This window comes from Nymphaea colorata, chromosome 12 (assembly GCF_008831285.2).
Source record: "Nymphaea colorata isolate Beijing-Zhang1983 chromosome 12, ASM883128v2, whole genome shotgun sequence".
NCBI lineage: Eukaryota > Viridiplantae > Streptophyta > Magnoliopsida > Nymphaeales > Nymphaeaceae > Nymphaea > Nymphaea colorata.
This window is the reverse complement of record NC_045149.1, coordinates 8,569,995-8,585,688: the sequence shown is the minus strand read 5'-3', so window position 1 is coordinate 8,585,688 and position 15,694 is coordinate 8,569,995. Positions and strand designations below refer to the sequence as shown.

At 40.2% G+C, this 15,694-nt stretch overlaps 2 protein-coding genes across 2 annotated transcripts; both read left to right on the top strand.

Annotated features, from left to right (window-relative positions):
- The first annotated feature begins 2,888 nt into the window (after positions 1-2,888).
- Positions 2,889-4,770, top strand: LOC116265238 (9-cis-epoxycarotenoid dioxygenase NCED1, chloroplastic-like). The gene is made up of 2 exons (XM_031645798.2): positions 2,889-4,108; positions 4,330-4,770. Exons 1-2 carry the CDS (start codon positions 3,039-3,041, stop codon positions 4,577-4,579), a joined length of 1,320 nt encoding a protein of 439 aa, XP_031501658.2. The 5' UTR covers positions 2,889-3,038; the 3' UTR covers positions 4,580-4,770.
- A 6,120-nt stretch (positions 4,771-10,890) lies between these two features.
- LOC116266175 (zeaxanthin 7,8(7',8')-cleavage dioxygenase, chromoplastic-like) lies at positions 10,891-13,944 on the top strand. The gene is made up of 2 exons (XM_031647289.2): positions 10,891-12,820; positions 13,629-13,944. The coding sequence occupies exons 1-2, from the start codon at positions 11,214-11,216 to the stop codon at positions 13,882-13,884; spliced, it is 1,863 nt and encodes a 620-aa protein (XP_031503149.1). The 5' UTR covers positions 10,891-11,213; the 3' UTR covers positions 13,885-13,944.
- Positions 13,945-15,694: the final 1,750 nt, after the last annotated feature.

Here is a 15,694-nt window from a genome sequence, read left to right as displayed (position 1 = left end):
GAGGTTGAGCTGCGCTAAGCTTGAGTTTTTTTAGTCAAGTCGAGGTCGAGATAGGCCCTACCCATGTGCAGTCAGGAACTCACCATGTAATTACGAAACTTTCACCAAGGCCAAGTGAAATGTTTTTGTAAATGTCATATATATAATGTAATTTTAGTCATGCCGAGGTCCCTAAGGTGGGGCAGCAGTGGAGGGTGGGCTTTAGGTCTTTTATTTTGGACTCTAGTTGTTAATCTCTTAGTTTTTTAAGCATGCTACTGCCTAAAAAACAAAGCAACACTTTTGAAGCAAGGCAAAAAATGTCCCAAGCAAAGCAACCCGATGTAGTTTGGAGGCATGAGCAGGTGGATCATCCCCAAAAAGTTTGGTCAAACAAGATTTAATAGACCTCCACCGAGTGGTGCAACAACTGTACTAAAACAAAAAAAAAAGATTTGGGGTATTTTATTTTTTATAAAAAAAATTGTTTTTTAAAGTCCAAAAAAATTGACATTGAAGCTTCAAGAAGGACCTTCAAGATTATATTGAAATAAGTATTTTTGAAAGAGAGAACTCACTTGTTGGACTTTTTAACTTTTTTTATAACATCTTCTTATCTTATAAAAAAAGGAAAAATCATTGTTTTACTTTAATTAAGGGTATTTTGGTCATTATCATACACCTAGCAAAAAAAAAAACTGCATAAAGGTATATAATGACCAAAATAGGGTGATAAAAAAAAGTAAAAGGTCTAAAAAAATATTTTTAAAATTCTAAAATAACCCAAGCCCCTTATTTTTTTCCGAGTGTGTTGTACATTTTTTGTGAATGGAAGACAAGAGTAAAGCGGACTACCATTGAAAGATACTTTACCTTGCAGAGGCAGAAGCCCCATCTTGACCTTGTCAACTTAAGGCATCCAGTCAAGAGTGATAGACTCAGAAATGTGTGACTATGAGGGTAGAAGCCGCCTCTCCAAGATCATCCATGGCATTGAAAGGAACAAAATTGGTGCTACTCTTACTAAAGACCATCAGCATAAAGGAACAAAGTGTCAAAACTTTTTATGTAAGTCAAGGTCGAGCTTTTTGTAACACCGTTGACCAAGTACTTCCATCTCTCTCTCAATACGAAAGAATACTGCCATTTCTCTCTCTTTCTCAAAATCAGTCTCTGCATTAACCACCTAATCCAAGGTCGGTGCACGATACGTCCATACTTGTTTGGAAAAAGAGACAAAAACTCTAGGTTTTTTTGTTTTTAGGCCTCATTTGATTCAGAAGAAAAAGACTCTACATCGTGAGAATTTTACCCCATTTTTTCCTGCTTTGTCAAACACAGAGAGTTTTACCCTGTGTTTTCCATTGAACTTGGAAAAAATTTCCCCACCAAACAAGCCGAACTTCTCAGGTTTCACTTTTTCCTATAGTAACTTTTTCTTCAAAATTTTACTGTCCTATGCTATCAAACGTGACTTGAAAGTCACAAGTTAAGATGGGAAGGTAGTTCCAAAACAAAAGAAAAATAATAATAAGAAAGCGACAAAAAAAAAAAAGTTGGTGAGAATATATAATATATATATACCTCAAATCTCAATGAACTTAGGCTTAGCACTTTCTCTTTTTGTGTCTCCCCTCACTAACTAATGGGAAGGCCAATGCCTTTTTCCCAGCCCCTTCCTTCCTCCCACTTTGACTCATGGCTCATGCACCGTTTTTACCTCTTCTTTGTACCCACTTCTATTGGGACCTGAACCATTTCAAAAGGCATGTGTCATGCAACGCAAAGGTACTGAGTAGCTTTCACTTAAAACAACAAAAAACAAGCCTTATACTAACTTTAAGCTCTGGAGATAAGATGTTAAGTGGAGAGTTTGGCCCTCTTTCACAACGATGAAACTAATTTCTTAGATTTGAAGCCATTTTTTTCCCATCATTTGGTTTTGAAGATATTTATTTCTACTAAAAGTGGCATTGCTTTCGACAAAACCAAAAGGTAGAAATTAAACTTAAAAAAAGGAGAATTCTCAAAATATATATATATTTTTAAATAAATAAAATGCCCCCATTTTTCCTTTGATGCACTACTTTCCCAACAAACCGTCCACATGCAATGTGCGTAATTAATGACCAAAATACCTTTAATTAATAAAAAAATTAATAAAAAAGAGGAAATCTTTTGCAACTGACAATGAAAAACGTAAAATGAAAAAATCAAAAACAAAAAAAAATTGTTTCTTCTTAAAAAATCTCCAATATATTCTATTGACACCGCATTTGGTGGCCCACATCACAGCCTCTTGGTTTGAAACCGGGATTGATAATCTAAGTTAAAAAAGATATTTTTTGTGAAGGCCACTACACTACAAACGCGTGGATATGCAATTATTTTTCAAAGAATCTGCCAGTTCCCTTGTTCTTGAGTAGCTAGCCGCCAGACCACTGCTCCACTGGTCCCCAATCTCGCTTCATCGCTATAAAACTTGAGGTTGAACCCTCTCTGTAATTCTACCCACCACCAACAATGGACGCCATCTCCTCTTCCTTCCATGCTCCATTTCCCCGACTGAACCTCAGTTCTCCTCCCCTAAAGCCACTTCCTTAGCCATCACCTTTCCCACTATTACCAACATCAGATTAGAAAGGGGACCTGATCAAACTCAACTCCGAACTCACTCCCCAAAAACTGCTTCCACTACCACAGTGCTAACAGTAGCAACTCCATCTCCTTTACCTCCTTCCACAGAGCCAATCAATGGCAAAAGAGAAAAAGCAGCACCTCCACCATTGGAGAAAGCTGCTCGCCCTGCTAGACAACCTAACAGAACAGCATCATCATCATCTCTTCATGTGAAGCTCTGCAATGGTCTGGACAATTTGATAACAAATTTCGTCGAACGACATCCCTTGCGGTTGTCCGTCAACCCTAAGGATGTTTTGGCCGGCAACAATGCCCCCGTCGGCGAGCTGCCGCCCACCAAATGCACCGTCGAAGGCCGGCTGCCCAGTTGCCTCGAGGGCGCCTACATCCGCAATGGGCCGAACCCGCAGTTCATCCCAATGGGCGCCTACCATCCGTTCGACGGCGATGGGATGTTGCACGCCATCCGAATCTCTGGTGGGCACGCCACGTTCTGCAGCCGCTTCGTCCGAACGCACAGGTTCAACAAGGAGGAGGAGGCGGGGTTGCCCATCTACCCCAACTTCTTCGCCCTAGAAGGCGCCGCCAGGTTTGCAAGGGTTGTCGTGTTCGCGGTGAGGGTGCTTACCGGCCAGATCAACCCCATGAATGGCGTGGGGCTCGCCAATACAAGCCTGGCATTTTTTAACAACAAGCTCATGGCGTTGGAGGAGTTGGACCTCCCCTACGTCGTGAAGCTCACGCCGGACGGCGACATCGAGACTGTTGGCCGGTGGGACTTCGGCGGGAAGGTCCAGCCGAGCATGACTGCTCACCCGAAGGTCGACCCTATCACCGGCGAGGTCTTCGCCTTCCGTTATGGCCCGATCCCTCCGTTTCTAACCTACTTCAGAATAGGAGTCAATGGCAAGAAGCAACCGGACGTGCCCATCTTCTCCTTCCCGCAGCCTTCCTTCGTGCACGACTTGGCCCTCACCGAGCGGTACGCCATCTTCCCCGAGATGCAGATCGTCATGCAACCACTAGCAATATTCACGGGATTCGGAGCATATATGAAATATGATGCCGGAAAAGTCTCACGCGTGGGGATAATCCCACGCTATGCCAAAGATGAGTCGGAGATGAAGTGGGTTGAGGTGCCGGGATTCAACTTTGTGCACTCGGTCAATGCTTGGGACGAGAAGGGAGGGGAGGAGGTGGTGTTGGTGGCAGCGAACATCACGTCGGTGGAGCACCTGATGGAGATGAGGATGGATCTGATGCACTGCTGCGTGGAAATGGTGCGGATTAACGTCAGGGAAGGGAAGGTGGTGGGGAGGAAGCCGCTGTCAGCAAGGAACTTGGAGCTTGGGGTGATCAACCCCAAGTTCCTGGGGAGGAAGAACCGCTACACATTCATGGCGGAGGCAGATCCGAACGGGAAGTGCGCAGCCATCGTCAAACTGGACTTCGATCTGGCCGGTGGGAATGATTGTGTGGTAGCGGCCAGGTAATCAGTTCTTCCAATTTCATTCTTTTTCTTATTGAAAGATAAAAACTGAAATGATAAATTCAGATTGTTACTTTGAGTTGTAACTATTTTACATGCACATACTTACATACATCTTATGACTTTGTGAAGTGAACTCAGGATGCCGTCTATTCAGGGAATGTGTTCTCTTCTCAGATTTACTTTTATTAACAAAATTAACAAAATTTGGTGGTGGGCAGGAGTTTTGGCCAAAGATGCTTTGCTGGAGAGCCATTTTTTGTGGGGAAGGAAGAAGGCAGCGGCGAAGACGATGGCTATGTCTTAACTTATACACATGATGAAGGAAGTGGGGAGTCGAGTTTCGTGGTTATGGATGCCAAATCCCCTACTCTCGACATTGTGGCATCTGTTAAGCTTCCACATAGAGTGCCTTGCGGCTACCATGGCCTCTTTGTCAGTGAAAAGGATCTGCAGAAGCAGAAGAATTGAAAATGATCGTATACGTACATACATTCATCAGTGCATATGTTAATTTGTGTGGCTATGTATATAGCAGATTACACAGAAGAAAAAGAAGAAGAAGAAGAATTGCAGCAGTAAAGGAGCATAGATTCTATTGCCCAACCCTAGAGCATCGTGTTTAGTGAGTATGAAAATATTTTATTCTATAGAGAGTTTATTTATAAAAATTCAAAACAAAAATTAGGCGCTTACCAACCTCCATTGCACCAACCCCTTTTAACATAACCCATAACGTTCATCAATCAAGGAAAAAATATTTATAATAAAAAAACTGATGCAAGAAAACAACCAATTTGTAACTTATTAATAAAAAAAGCTATGGTGTTTCACATCAAAAGATATTAACTACCCCCATGACAAGAAGCTACTTATATGGACAAAGCCAATATATTTTAGATAAGACTCATGACATGCCCATGTCAGTGGGTTAGGGGATGCATGTCATGCGCTGAAGTCACGTGCATGACAAATATCTGACAGTGAGTTGTCCTTCACTGGGTTCTGTTCACCCATCCACATGACTCTCTCGTCGTCATGACACTTTCAATGAGTATGGGTAGAGGGAACGTTTTGTCTTCTTTGAAGAGGTTGGTGATGAATCTAATGTAGTAAAACGACTTGCATTTTTTCACAATTTTTCTTTTTTCTTTGCTTGCTATAAACTTCTCACATTTTCAATGATTCGACGAGTAATACCGAAGAAAAAATATTAGAGGAGCTACAAGGAAGCTTTAAAAAAAAAGCATTTCCATTTTAAAAGAGAATAAACAACACGCTTCTAGTTCCTGATAAGATTACCTCAGTTTTCTGACGTTGTACGTGGCTGACTGCATCTTTATTGCTATGTCACGAGAGAAAAACATGGCATTTATTTTTACCACTGCAACAAAAATAAAACTTAAAAGAAAATTTAACATGAATCATAACTAAAACTGAAAACAGAACAAGAGGAAAATAAAAACCTAAGAATACGCTGCAAAGAGAGAGAGAGAGAGAGTTTACCCAAACAAAGAGCTGACCACGCAGCCGATGAAGAAGACATGACGGAGAAGCACGTAGCATGGAAAAGGAAACTGTCCGGTGGAAGTGGAGGGAATCAGATTCAAGAAAGGGCGGAGCGGGAATCGGACGCCCAAAAGCGACCAAAAACTAGGAAAACAACAAAACCTCCACCACAGCAATTGCCAAGCCGAGAGGAAACCCGGAATGTGAAACTAGACGAAGGTAACCAAACGCCTGCTTGGGAACACAATCCCGGGAAAATCCCCACCAGAGCCAACTTCGTAGAACCTACCTATAAACAGAAACTACATCTGCAGCAATTAATGTAGTTTTACCAAATGAGGAGGGGAGACGAGACTCCACCGAAACCGCCTACATTTGGAGTGAACCCTACTCGCTTTGGACTTAGAGAAGAGGGCTCAAAGAAGAGTCGCAGCGTCCCAGCGGAAAGAAAGAGTCGCAGGGCAGAGAGAGAGAAGATCGTGCGTGCCCTATTTGTTATAATTAAAAAAAAAAACTCTCAAAAAATGGACGAAAAAAGGACAGGGTGTAGTTTGTCAAGATGATTTTAGTCAGGTGCACATTTGAAAAAAAGATGATTTTAGTCAGGTGCGGTGTTGCTGACCACACTCAACTCTTTCGCACCCCGCATGGCATTGGGTGCAAAACAACTGAATGGGCTTGAATTATTGTGACAAAAATGACACGTCTTGCCAACTAAAGGCATGTACGTCCTATGAAAAAGCCCGCTGTTGGTCAACTTTGTTATTTGTTGATTAGTTTTTTTTTTTTTCACGAGTGAATGGACTGTGTTGTCAGCACACCTCCAGAATTGCCAATCCGGTCTATTAGGTGCATGTTTTCTTTGTCTGATCAAATTACGGTCATCGACTGTTAAAATATTATCCTGGGAAGGCCATCATATATGGTTTTCAAAATCCTTACCAGGTTAATTTTTCAAAAATATAAGAGTAAATAAACGAGTAAATAAACGAGTCGAGTTTGAGTTGGAAGAACTCGACTCAATTAAACTCGACTCGACTCGACTTGATTTTAATTTTTTTTTTAGTTTTTTTTTTGTTTTTATTTTCATTTCGTCTTTTTTCCCTCTCATTTTTCTTTCCTCTCTTTTTTCTTTTTTTTTGTTTCCATTTCGTTTTCTTTCCCTCTCATTTTTCTTCCCTCCCTTTTTTCTCTACATTTTCTCTTCTCCCCACGCACACCTTTTTCTCTTTTATTTTTCTTTCCTCCCTATTTTCTTTTTTCTCACCTTTTCTCTTCTCCCCACACACACTTTTTCTCTGGCATTTAATGTCAATGCCTCCCTTTTTCTCTTTTCTCCCCACGCCCATTTCTCTCTCCAGATCTCTCTTCTCCCGCAGCATTAATGCAATGCCATTATCGGGTGTTGTAAAACGAGCCGCATTTATGGCGGGTGTTGGAGGAACACCGTGAAGGAGAAATAAAAAGTCGAGCCGCTGGAGTCGACCTCCTCGAGCATCAAAAAAATTTCTCGAGTCGAGCTCGAGTTAAAGTAATGAAACTAGTATCGAGCTCGAGTCGAGCTGGTTGAATATAAGTCGAGCCGAGCTCGAGCTGACTGAACTCGAGCTCGACTTGGCTCGTGTGCAGCCCTAGCTTGAACTCCACTTGTTTAACTAAGGAGTCAAACTTGACTCGAGCTTAACCAAATGAGTTCAAGTCAAGCGTGAGTTAGCTTGACTCATTGAACATCCACACCTGTCAGCGCCCCTTGTTCCTACTGCATGCAGCCTGAGTACATCTTTAATTAAACTATCTGATCGATATATATATGAGAAAGATCCATATCTAATGCCGACAAACTCCACTTTCTGTTTGCTTCTGCATACAAGAATCACTAGCGACTGAATTATGAATTCGGTTGGTCCAAAGGAAGGCCAAGGCTCCAGTCGGATGCCCGACGAGAGCCACAAACAAATGGCGATTCTATGCTTGTTAAACCAACGAGAACCATACAATCGTTTCTTAGATTGTTCCATAAGCCCCAAAAAATCTACTTCTATCTGAACTATCCCTAGGGTCACGAAGGTTATTGACTCTGATTTTCCATATATTCCAAACTACTATTGGAAGAGCCATCCTCCATATCCTTTCATGCTAGGTGGAAGGAAATCTTCTATTTCACCACCATGCCACAGCCATGGACGACCAAGTGGGAATGGAATGGTTAAATTGAACCTTCTTCCCAACCTATTCCAAATCAGTCTCGCTCTACAGCAATGGAATGGACTCATCTTCTTTCAGACAAACATTACATCCCTTGGCAATTTGAAAGCCAAAATTTTTGGTCTTGTCCATCGATCATGAGAAGCTTTTCTTCATAGGAGTGATCGAGGTACCATTGAGTTCCTGCATTGGCATGATTCTTCCATATCCATCTTCCCTTCCTGTCCACGTCCCTACTAGGTTTTATATTTTTATAAATCTCTTCTTTACTAAGATTTGTCACATGCTTTCCATTCTAAGTTGGTTAAAACATCTTATTCATCTTTTACCTCTACGTGCTCGATAACATGATTTTATTCTATCACTACTGTTTTTTTTTTCCAAAATATTTATAATTAATAAAAAGGAAGTTTCCTTATCATCCCATTTGCAAAATTAAAATAAACAACCAAAATTCAAAGATTCCAATCAATTAATTGAGCCAAATTAACATATATAAAAAGTAATGCAAGTTAAAAAAGTTAACAATACTTTGGATATCAGGGGGTCTGACTACCTTAATTTTAGATGTGAGCAGTCCATCTAACAAAAGGCAAGTGGTGCGCATCAAATTAGATTAAACTGTACTTTTAGCCATCAATATCATTGGTTTAACATCCCCCTTAATCTGATCAAAGTGAAACAAATTAATCTTAAAAATTAATGTTTTGTGAAAAACGTACTTTTTTTAAACCTGTTTTTCAAAAATTGATTTGCGTGTATAAGTGACAAGACCAAGACCAAAACTTAAGGAAAAAAGAGGCCAGATTATTCACACCCTTCTGGATGAATGGATTTCTGGTCATCAGCTATGTCGCTATTGACATTAATCTCCCAAATCTTATGCTGGCGGTTTTTACTTTTTATTGAGTTCTGTAGATTTGACCATTGACACTACCTTCGTTGATACGAAAATGCATGAAAATAGAGTTTTTCAGGTTATCCAACAAACCAACCTTCTGTCTGAAGTCCTGCGATGCTTCATTGAAGTTCGTCATGAATTCAAGTTTTCATTTGTGAAATATAAACTAGGATTAAAGAGAACTGACTCTAAAATGTTGTTTTTCATTCTCTGTCTCAGGAAAACACCTACATACCCATAAATCTTACAAAAGGAGGATTGGATAATTCCACTTTCATTTACATTACTGCTTCTACACTACGGAAATAAAGAACATATAGTTCTTTTTTTTAATAATAGCCTACTTTAATTCAACTTCGTATCCCAAAAGATACTTGCACATTACTTTTAAATGAGCTGCAATCAGTCTCATAGTTAAATTTTGAATATAAGGCTCGATGGTCAGGGATTACCTCAATTAGCAAAACAAGATAAGCATTAATACCACGATTTTGTAATAAATTTGAAGAAAGCAACTAAAAATTTTGGAAAAGCAGGAGTGTTCGGCCATAATAATATGTAGTAAAAAAAACTGCACAAACCAAAATGAGGCGTAGCATGATGGAGGTTTTATCTTAATTCAAATAATTTTTCCACTTCATCAAATCAAATGTTCTTCCGAAAGCTGACAAAAAGTTCATAGCGCGGGCCCCTTAACGTTGTCTAAGTTCTTTGAATTTTTCATGAGGGCAGAAAACTCACATAATAGGCTGACTTAAGGCCAAATAGATGAAGATACAGTTGGACGGACAATCCTCGAGTGTCACAAATCAATGGTAAACATCAACTCATCGTAATATTAACCTGACATGGAAAATTCATTAATTAGGTGATCATATCATTCGAGAAAAAGATATGCTACTACTGTTAGGCACCCTAAGGATTTCGTATCACTTTTCTTAGCGTTTCTTTTGAATTCATTCAATATTATTGAGCAACAGATATGTTTAATTTTGTTGCCTTTCTGTGATTGACAGATTCGATCACAGCGGTTTTGAACTTAAGATTAAATTTATCAGTTTGCTACTTCTACCAGGGCAGCGGCAAAACTAAAAATTTCTGGTTAAAGGTAAAAATCTACAAAACCATTTTAAATCTATAAACTATCCGACCTCCCACCCCTTTTTTTTTTTTTTTGTGAAGGTGCAGATGTATTAGTGCATGACCCTGGTGATTTAATTCATTCTGCGCACGTCTTCTTTCAAGACTAAAATCATATCACAATGATGTCATATTACATAGCAGCACTAGTAATCGTATCCTCTTTTTTTGATATTCATACGACTTGAACTTCTAATTTGAATACAAATAAAGAATAAGTCATAAATCTGAAATCTAATTTCACAATCTAAATCTAAATTTGATTTTTAAATTTGAATTCGAACCTCAATTTGAGTTTGACTAATTTTCAAAATGTAAAAACACTAGATATAAGATATTTGTTTAAAAATATGTGTGATTCAAATCTGTTTATGAATACGGTCGAATATTTATTTATAACTGAATTTTTATTTGATCGAATGTCATTCTTTAAATTTGCAACCCGATTTTTTAATCAGATGTTAATTTTTTTTTAATATTTGATTTTTTTTTCAAAACAACTCAATTAGATATTCAATCCAATTCAGATATATCAACATCCCTCAAGGTGATACATCGACCCTCAACCAAATTTTAATAAAAAATAGTAAAATATTGATATTTAATATATAAATGCATTTATTATAAAATAAATATAATTATATGTTATCTTATCCGTGTTATTAAGCCGAGCGCTGCGGAGGCGATATTTTAAAGCTGGGCCCAGTTCCCGAAAGCCGGTCGGTACTCTACGACGGAATTATTGCCTTCTTGCCGACAGCGGAAAGCAAAAAAGGATCCCAAGAAACTAACACAATCGAAAAGGTGAAAGAGGTTGTTCAATTGCTTTCACACAAAGCAGCACATACATTTTCACAACGAAAGGGAAACCAGAAACGGAAACTAGAAAAGGTGAAAATTGCTTTCACACAAAGCAGCAAGTACGTTTTCACAACAAAAAGAGAAACCAAAGGAATAGAAAGACCATGAATCGTGTAAGAATGATGGTAGAAGGGAAGGTACACGACGTTACTGGAAAGTTGAGGACACAAAGATGGATGGAGACAGACACATACCTTCAAAGACAAAGACGAAGATAACTTTTCTGCGTCTGTCTCCTTTCCAAGGATCACGTGATAGTGTCTCTTTCCACAAGTAAAATGTGCACCGTAAACAACAATTTTCACTTGCTTCAAACAATCTGGCTACTATCTCGTTCCTCCCCCACTGGCCAATGGTTTCTACCACTCATTTCAGAATTTTCCGTTCACGCAACAGTACTGCTCCTCTGTATCGCCTCAATCCCCTTTAAACCTCCATGCCATCCTGACCTTTGCCTCCCTCTCTCTGTAATTCTACCCACCACCAACAATGGACGCCATCTCCTCTTCCTTCCATGCTCCATTTCCCCGACTGAACCTCAGTTCTCCTCCCCCTAAAGCCACTTCCTTAGCCATCACCTTCCCCACCATTACCAACATCAGATTAGAAAGGAGACCTGATCAAACTCAACTCACAACTCACTCCCCAACAACCACTACCACTACCACAGCGTTAACAGTAGCAACTCCATCTCCCCCTCCTCATTCTACAGAGCTAATTAATGGCAAACGAGAAGGATCGCCACCTCCACCATTGGAGAAAGCTGCTCGCACTGTTAGACAACCTTACAAACTGATAACATCACCATTACCTCTCCACGTAATGCTCTGCAATGCTCTAGATGACTTGATAAGCAACTTTGTCAACCGACATCCCTTGCCGTCGTCCGTCAACCCCAAGGATGTCTTGGCTGGCAACTATGCCCCCGTCGGCGAGTTGCCCCCCACTAAATGCACCGTCGAAGGTCGGCTCCCTAGATGTCTCGATGGCGCGTACATCCGCAATGGACCCAATCCGCAGTTCGCCCCCAGCGCCGCCTATCATCTGTTCGATGGGGACGGGATGTTGCATGCCATGAAGATCTCAGGCGGGCAGGCCACATTCTGCAGCCGCTTCGTCCGGACATACAAGTTCACCAAGGAAGAGGAGGTGGGGTTGCCTATCTACCCTAACTTCTTTGCATTAAACGGCGCCGCAGGGTTTGCTAGGGGCATCGTGTTTGCGGTGAGGGTGCTTACCGGCCAGATCAACCCTATGAACGGCATGGGGCTTGCCAACACAGGCCTCTCATTCATGAACAACACACTCATGGCATTAGCGGAGTCGGATCTTCCCTACACGGTGCAGCTCATGCCGGACGGCGACATCGTTACGGTTGGCCGGTGGGACTTCGCCGGGAAGCTCACTATGGGCATGACTTCTCATCCAAAGGTGGACCCTGTCACAGGCGAGGTCTTCGCCTTTCGGTACGGCCCCATCCCTCCGTTTCTCAACTACTTCAGAATAGGGGGCGATGGCACGAAGCAACCGGACATCCCCATTTTCTCCTTCCGGCAACCTTCCTTCGTGCACGACTTGGCCATCACTGAGCGGTACGCCATCTTTCCCGACATACAGATAGTCATGAAACCACTGGCAATGTTCACAGCAATGGGGCCACCGATGGGATGCGAGGCCCAGAAAGTCCCACGCGTGGGGATAATCCCACGCTACGCCACCGATGAGTCGGAAATGAAGTGGATTGAGGTGCCTGGATTCAACTTCGTGCACTCAGTGAACGCGTGGCATGAGAAAGGAGGGGAGGAGGTGGTGCTGGTGGCGGCGAACGTTGTGCCGGTGGAGCACATGCTGGAGAGGATGGATCTCCTACACTGCTGCTTGGAGATGGTGAGGATCAACCTGCGGGAAGGGAAGGTGGTGGGGAGGAGGGCACTCTCTAGGAGGAATCTGGAGTGGGGGGTCATCAACCCCAACTTCCTAGGGAGGAAAAACCGCTACGCGTTCATGGCGATCCGAGATCCGATGAGCAAGGTCTCCGGTATCGTGAAACTGGACTTCGATCGAGCAAGTGGGGAAGATTGCGTGGTAGCGACCAGGTAAAGCGTCTTGTCCTTTTCTTCCTCCTTAAAAAATTAAAACTCAAAATTGTACTTATTTAGATTCAAATCACTGCACATACATGTAAATTTTAGGAAGACATGACAACATAGACATGGATCTTCTATGAGTTTGTGAGTTGAATTTGTCTTTGTTCTTTATTTTATTTTGAATATAAAATATATGTACTTCGTGAGGTTAAATGCCAGTCACTAGTAAATAGAGGAATCGTTAACCAGACCATTATGGATATAAGCCTGGTATGTGTCCTTTCCGTTTGAAGACTTTTTCTTTTAATTAAAATGTAGATATGATGTTCGTATCGATAAAAAAAGCTCAAAATTAAGTTGATTAGTTCCGATTTAGTTTGGACTTGTATTTTAAATTTATGAATTCAATATCTACAGAAAGGGAATTTGAAGTGTAGAAATTAAATTTAACAAGCTATGGATTTTGTAAGATTGATACAATCAATTCAGCAAACTTAACTTTTAATAAAGACAATCATGCTCAAGTATTTATAAAGTTTGCTCAAGTAGTCTGGCCGGTAAATTTTTTTTTAATAAAAAGCCTTTCTTATTAATTTGATGAGTACTGCCATTTTACAAAATATCTCCCAGTTTTTGATGCTGTCCTGTCACTTGGATATATCCACGCCATCTAATTTGTAGCACCCACCAGTCGCAAGCAATCTTATGGGTCCTAAAAACAAAATTTGGTGTTGCTAGAGAAAATCCTGCTAGGAGCTGCTTTTGTACGCGAAGTAACTGGCATTCTGCTACTGCAACTAACACTTGTGGTGGACAGGAATTTTGGAGAGAGATGCTTTGCTGGGGAGCCATTTTTTGTGGGGAAGGAGGAAGGTGGCGATGAAGACGATGGTTATGTGTTAATTTACACACACAACGAGGGCAGCGGGGCGTCGAGCTTCGTGGTGATGGATGCCAAGTCTCCCACTCTTGACATCATGGCATCTGTAAGACTCCCTCAGAGGGTGCCTTACGGCTTCCATGGCCTCTTTGTCTGTCAAAAAGATTTGCAGAAGCAGAAGATTTGGCAATGATCATATAAGAATTGGAAGTGGCATTATTTGCATAAATGGAAATGTTAGTTTATGTGGTTATGCGTCTGTTAGTTTGACACATTATTAGACGAAGAATTACAGTGGAATGTGCAAAAAGACAAAGAAGAAGAAAAAAGAAGAAAAATTGCCGTTGCTGGTTGCCTGTCCAATGTCCTCAGACAAATTTACATAGAAAAATTATCAAAGGTTTCATAATTCCTTTTCTTGAAACTGCACAAAAAAGTCAAGGCTATCTTTCCTTGGCATACCGGTTCCGTCCTCTCTTTTGTATATTTGCCCTCTCTCTCTCTCTCTCTCTCTCTCTCTCTCTCTCTTTTGGATCTTTGGTCTCAACAAGAAGATCAAGATCAGAGTTTACGCCACCCCATGTATATAACAAGCGTCTATCATACTATCAATATGCATATTTACTTTGATACCTAAATATTGAATATGCATGCAGATGAGATAACAAGTGTATGAGATAACAATTAAGTATAAGATAATGAAAATAAATGTGAGATAACAAATACGTATGAGATAATGCATGAGATAACAAATAGGTGTGAGATAATGACATATGTATAAAATAACAGCAAACACTAAGTATGTGATAACAAGAGATTTATAAGATAATAAAATAATGGATAGATGCATAAGACAATGTTAAACATAAGTATAGATAATGTTTATGAGATAATAAATTGTTTATGACATAATGAAATAACACTATGAGTGGGATAAAAAAGTGAACAAGTTTTTTTACGGCTTAAAATAGTATATTAGTCATATCCATATATGAATTGATAAGTTTTACCGTTATTGAATCTTCAAATCTTTTCTTTTGGTCCTTACAATTCTTTTTTTGGTATTAACCATGAGCATTTTTGCCATTATTAAAATGACACATGAAAATACATACACGGGAGCATCATATATAATCAGCTCCGTTCAACAATAGTAAGAATCTTCACTCTTACCCCTCGTGTGAAAGGTGAGTAAATATTTATACTGATACATTTATAAGACATGTTAAATATTACAATTGTCCAGAGATAGGTTACTTGAGATAATGATTACAACAATTAAAAACAATAATGATAAACATGTATTTACTATATATGATTATAATTTAACTATAGACATGAGAATGTTCCTGTAACGGCAGATGTTGCACTCCTAAGATTACACATCACACAAGCTGGCTGTTGATTTATAACTGGCTTTTAATTTTCAATGGTTTGACAATTAACCTTAACATGCCCCCTCAATTTGAGTGTGTAATCTAAGTATACTCAAATTGTTTTTTAATTTTTCATGCACTACAACATTTAATAATGGTTTTCTTAACCTGTTCGGTGGACCGAATGAACTGAACCTTTGTATGCCCTTTGCTTACGTGGTATTTGAAAAAGTGGAGAATTCAATGACAAGGCTAAATCCAAAATAATGGACAAAGAATTTAAGGGCCAAATCTGATACCACACATTAGTAGATACCATATTCAATGTCTACCCAGAAAGGTAAGGAAAACAAAGAGGGACAACCACTAATCTCCTTTGGAATGAGCCAGAGGAGAATGTCAACGACAAAGCAAGAGAGAACCCCCTTTTTCCCGTCCCTAGGGTTTAGGGCTACCTTGATGCCTCGGCCGTGCACCTACAATACCTGTCAATTAGTGCATAGTTGAGTCTTTTTCTGTGGCACATGAACTTAATGCCTACATATGAGAATTCAACTGCTGAAAGGAGTGACCAGCTATGCTAAGCTAGTGCGTTAGGGGAATCACTCACCTCCTTTGGACTTCCAA

Coding starts and splice junctions, on each gene's coding strand:
- LOC116265238 (XM_031645798.2), top strand. CDS start 3,039: ATGGGCGCCTACCATCCGTTCGACGGCGATGGGATGTTGCACGCCATC. Junction 4,109..4,329: donor GATTGTGTGGTAGCGGCCAG/GTAATCAGTTCT, acceptor GGTGGTGGGCAG/GAGTTTTGGCCAAAGATGCT.
- LOC116266175 (XM_031647289.2), top strand. CDS start 11,214: ATGGACGCCATCTCCTCTTCCTTCCATGCTCCATTTCCCCGACTGAAC. Junction 12,821..13,628: donor GATTGCGTGGTAGCGACCAG/GTAAAGCGTCTT, acceptor TGTGGTGGACAG/GAATTTTGGAGAGAGATGCT.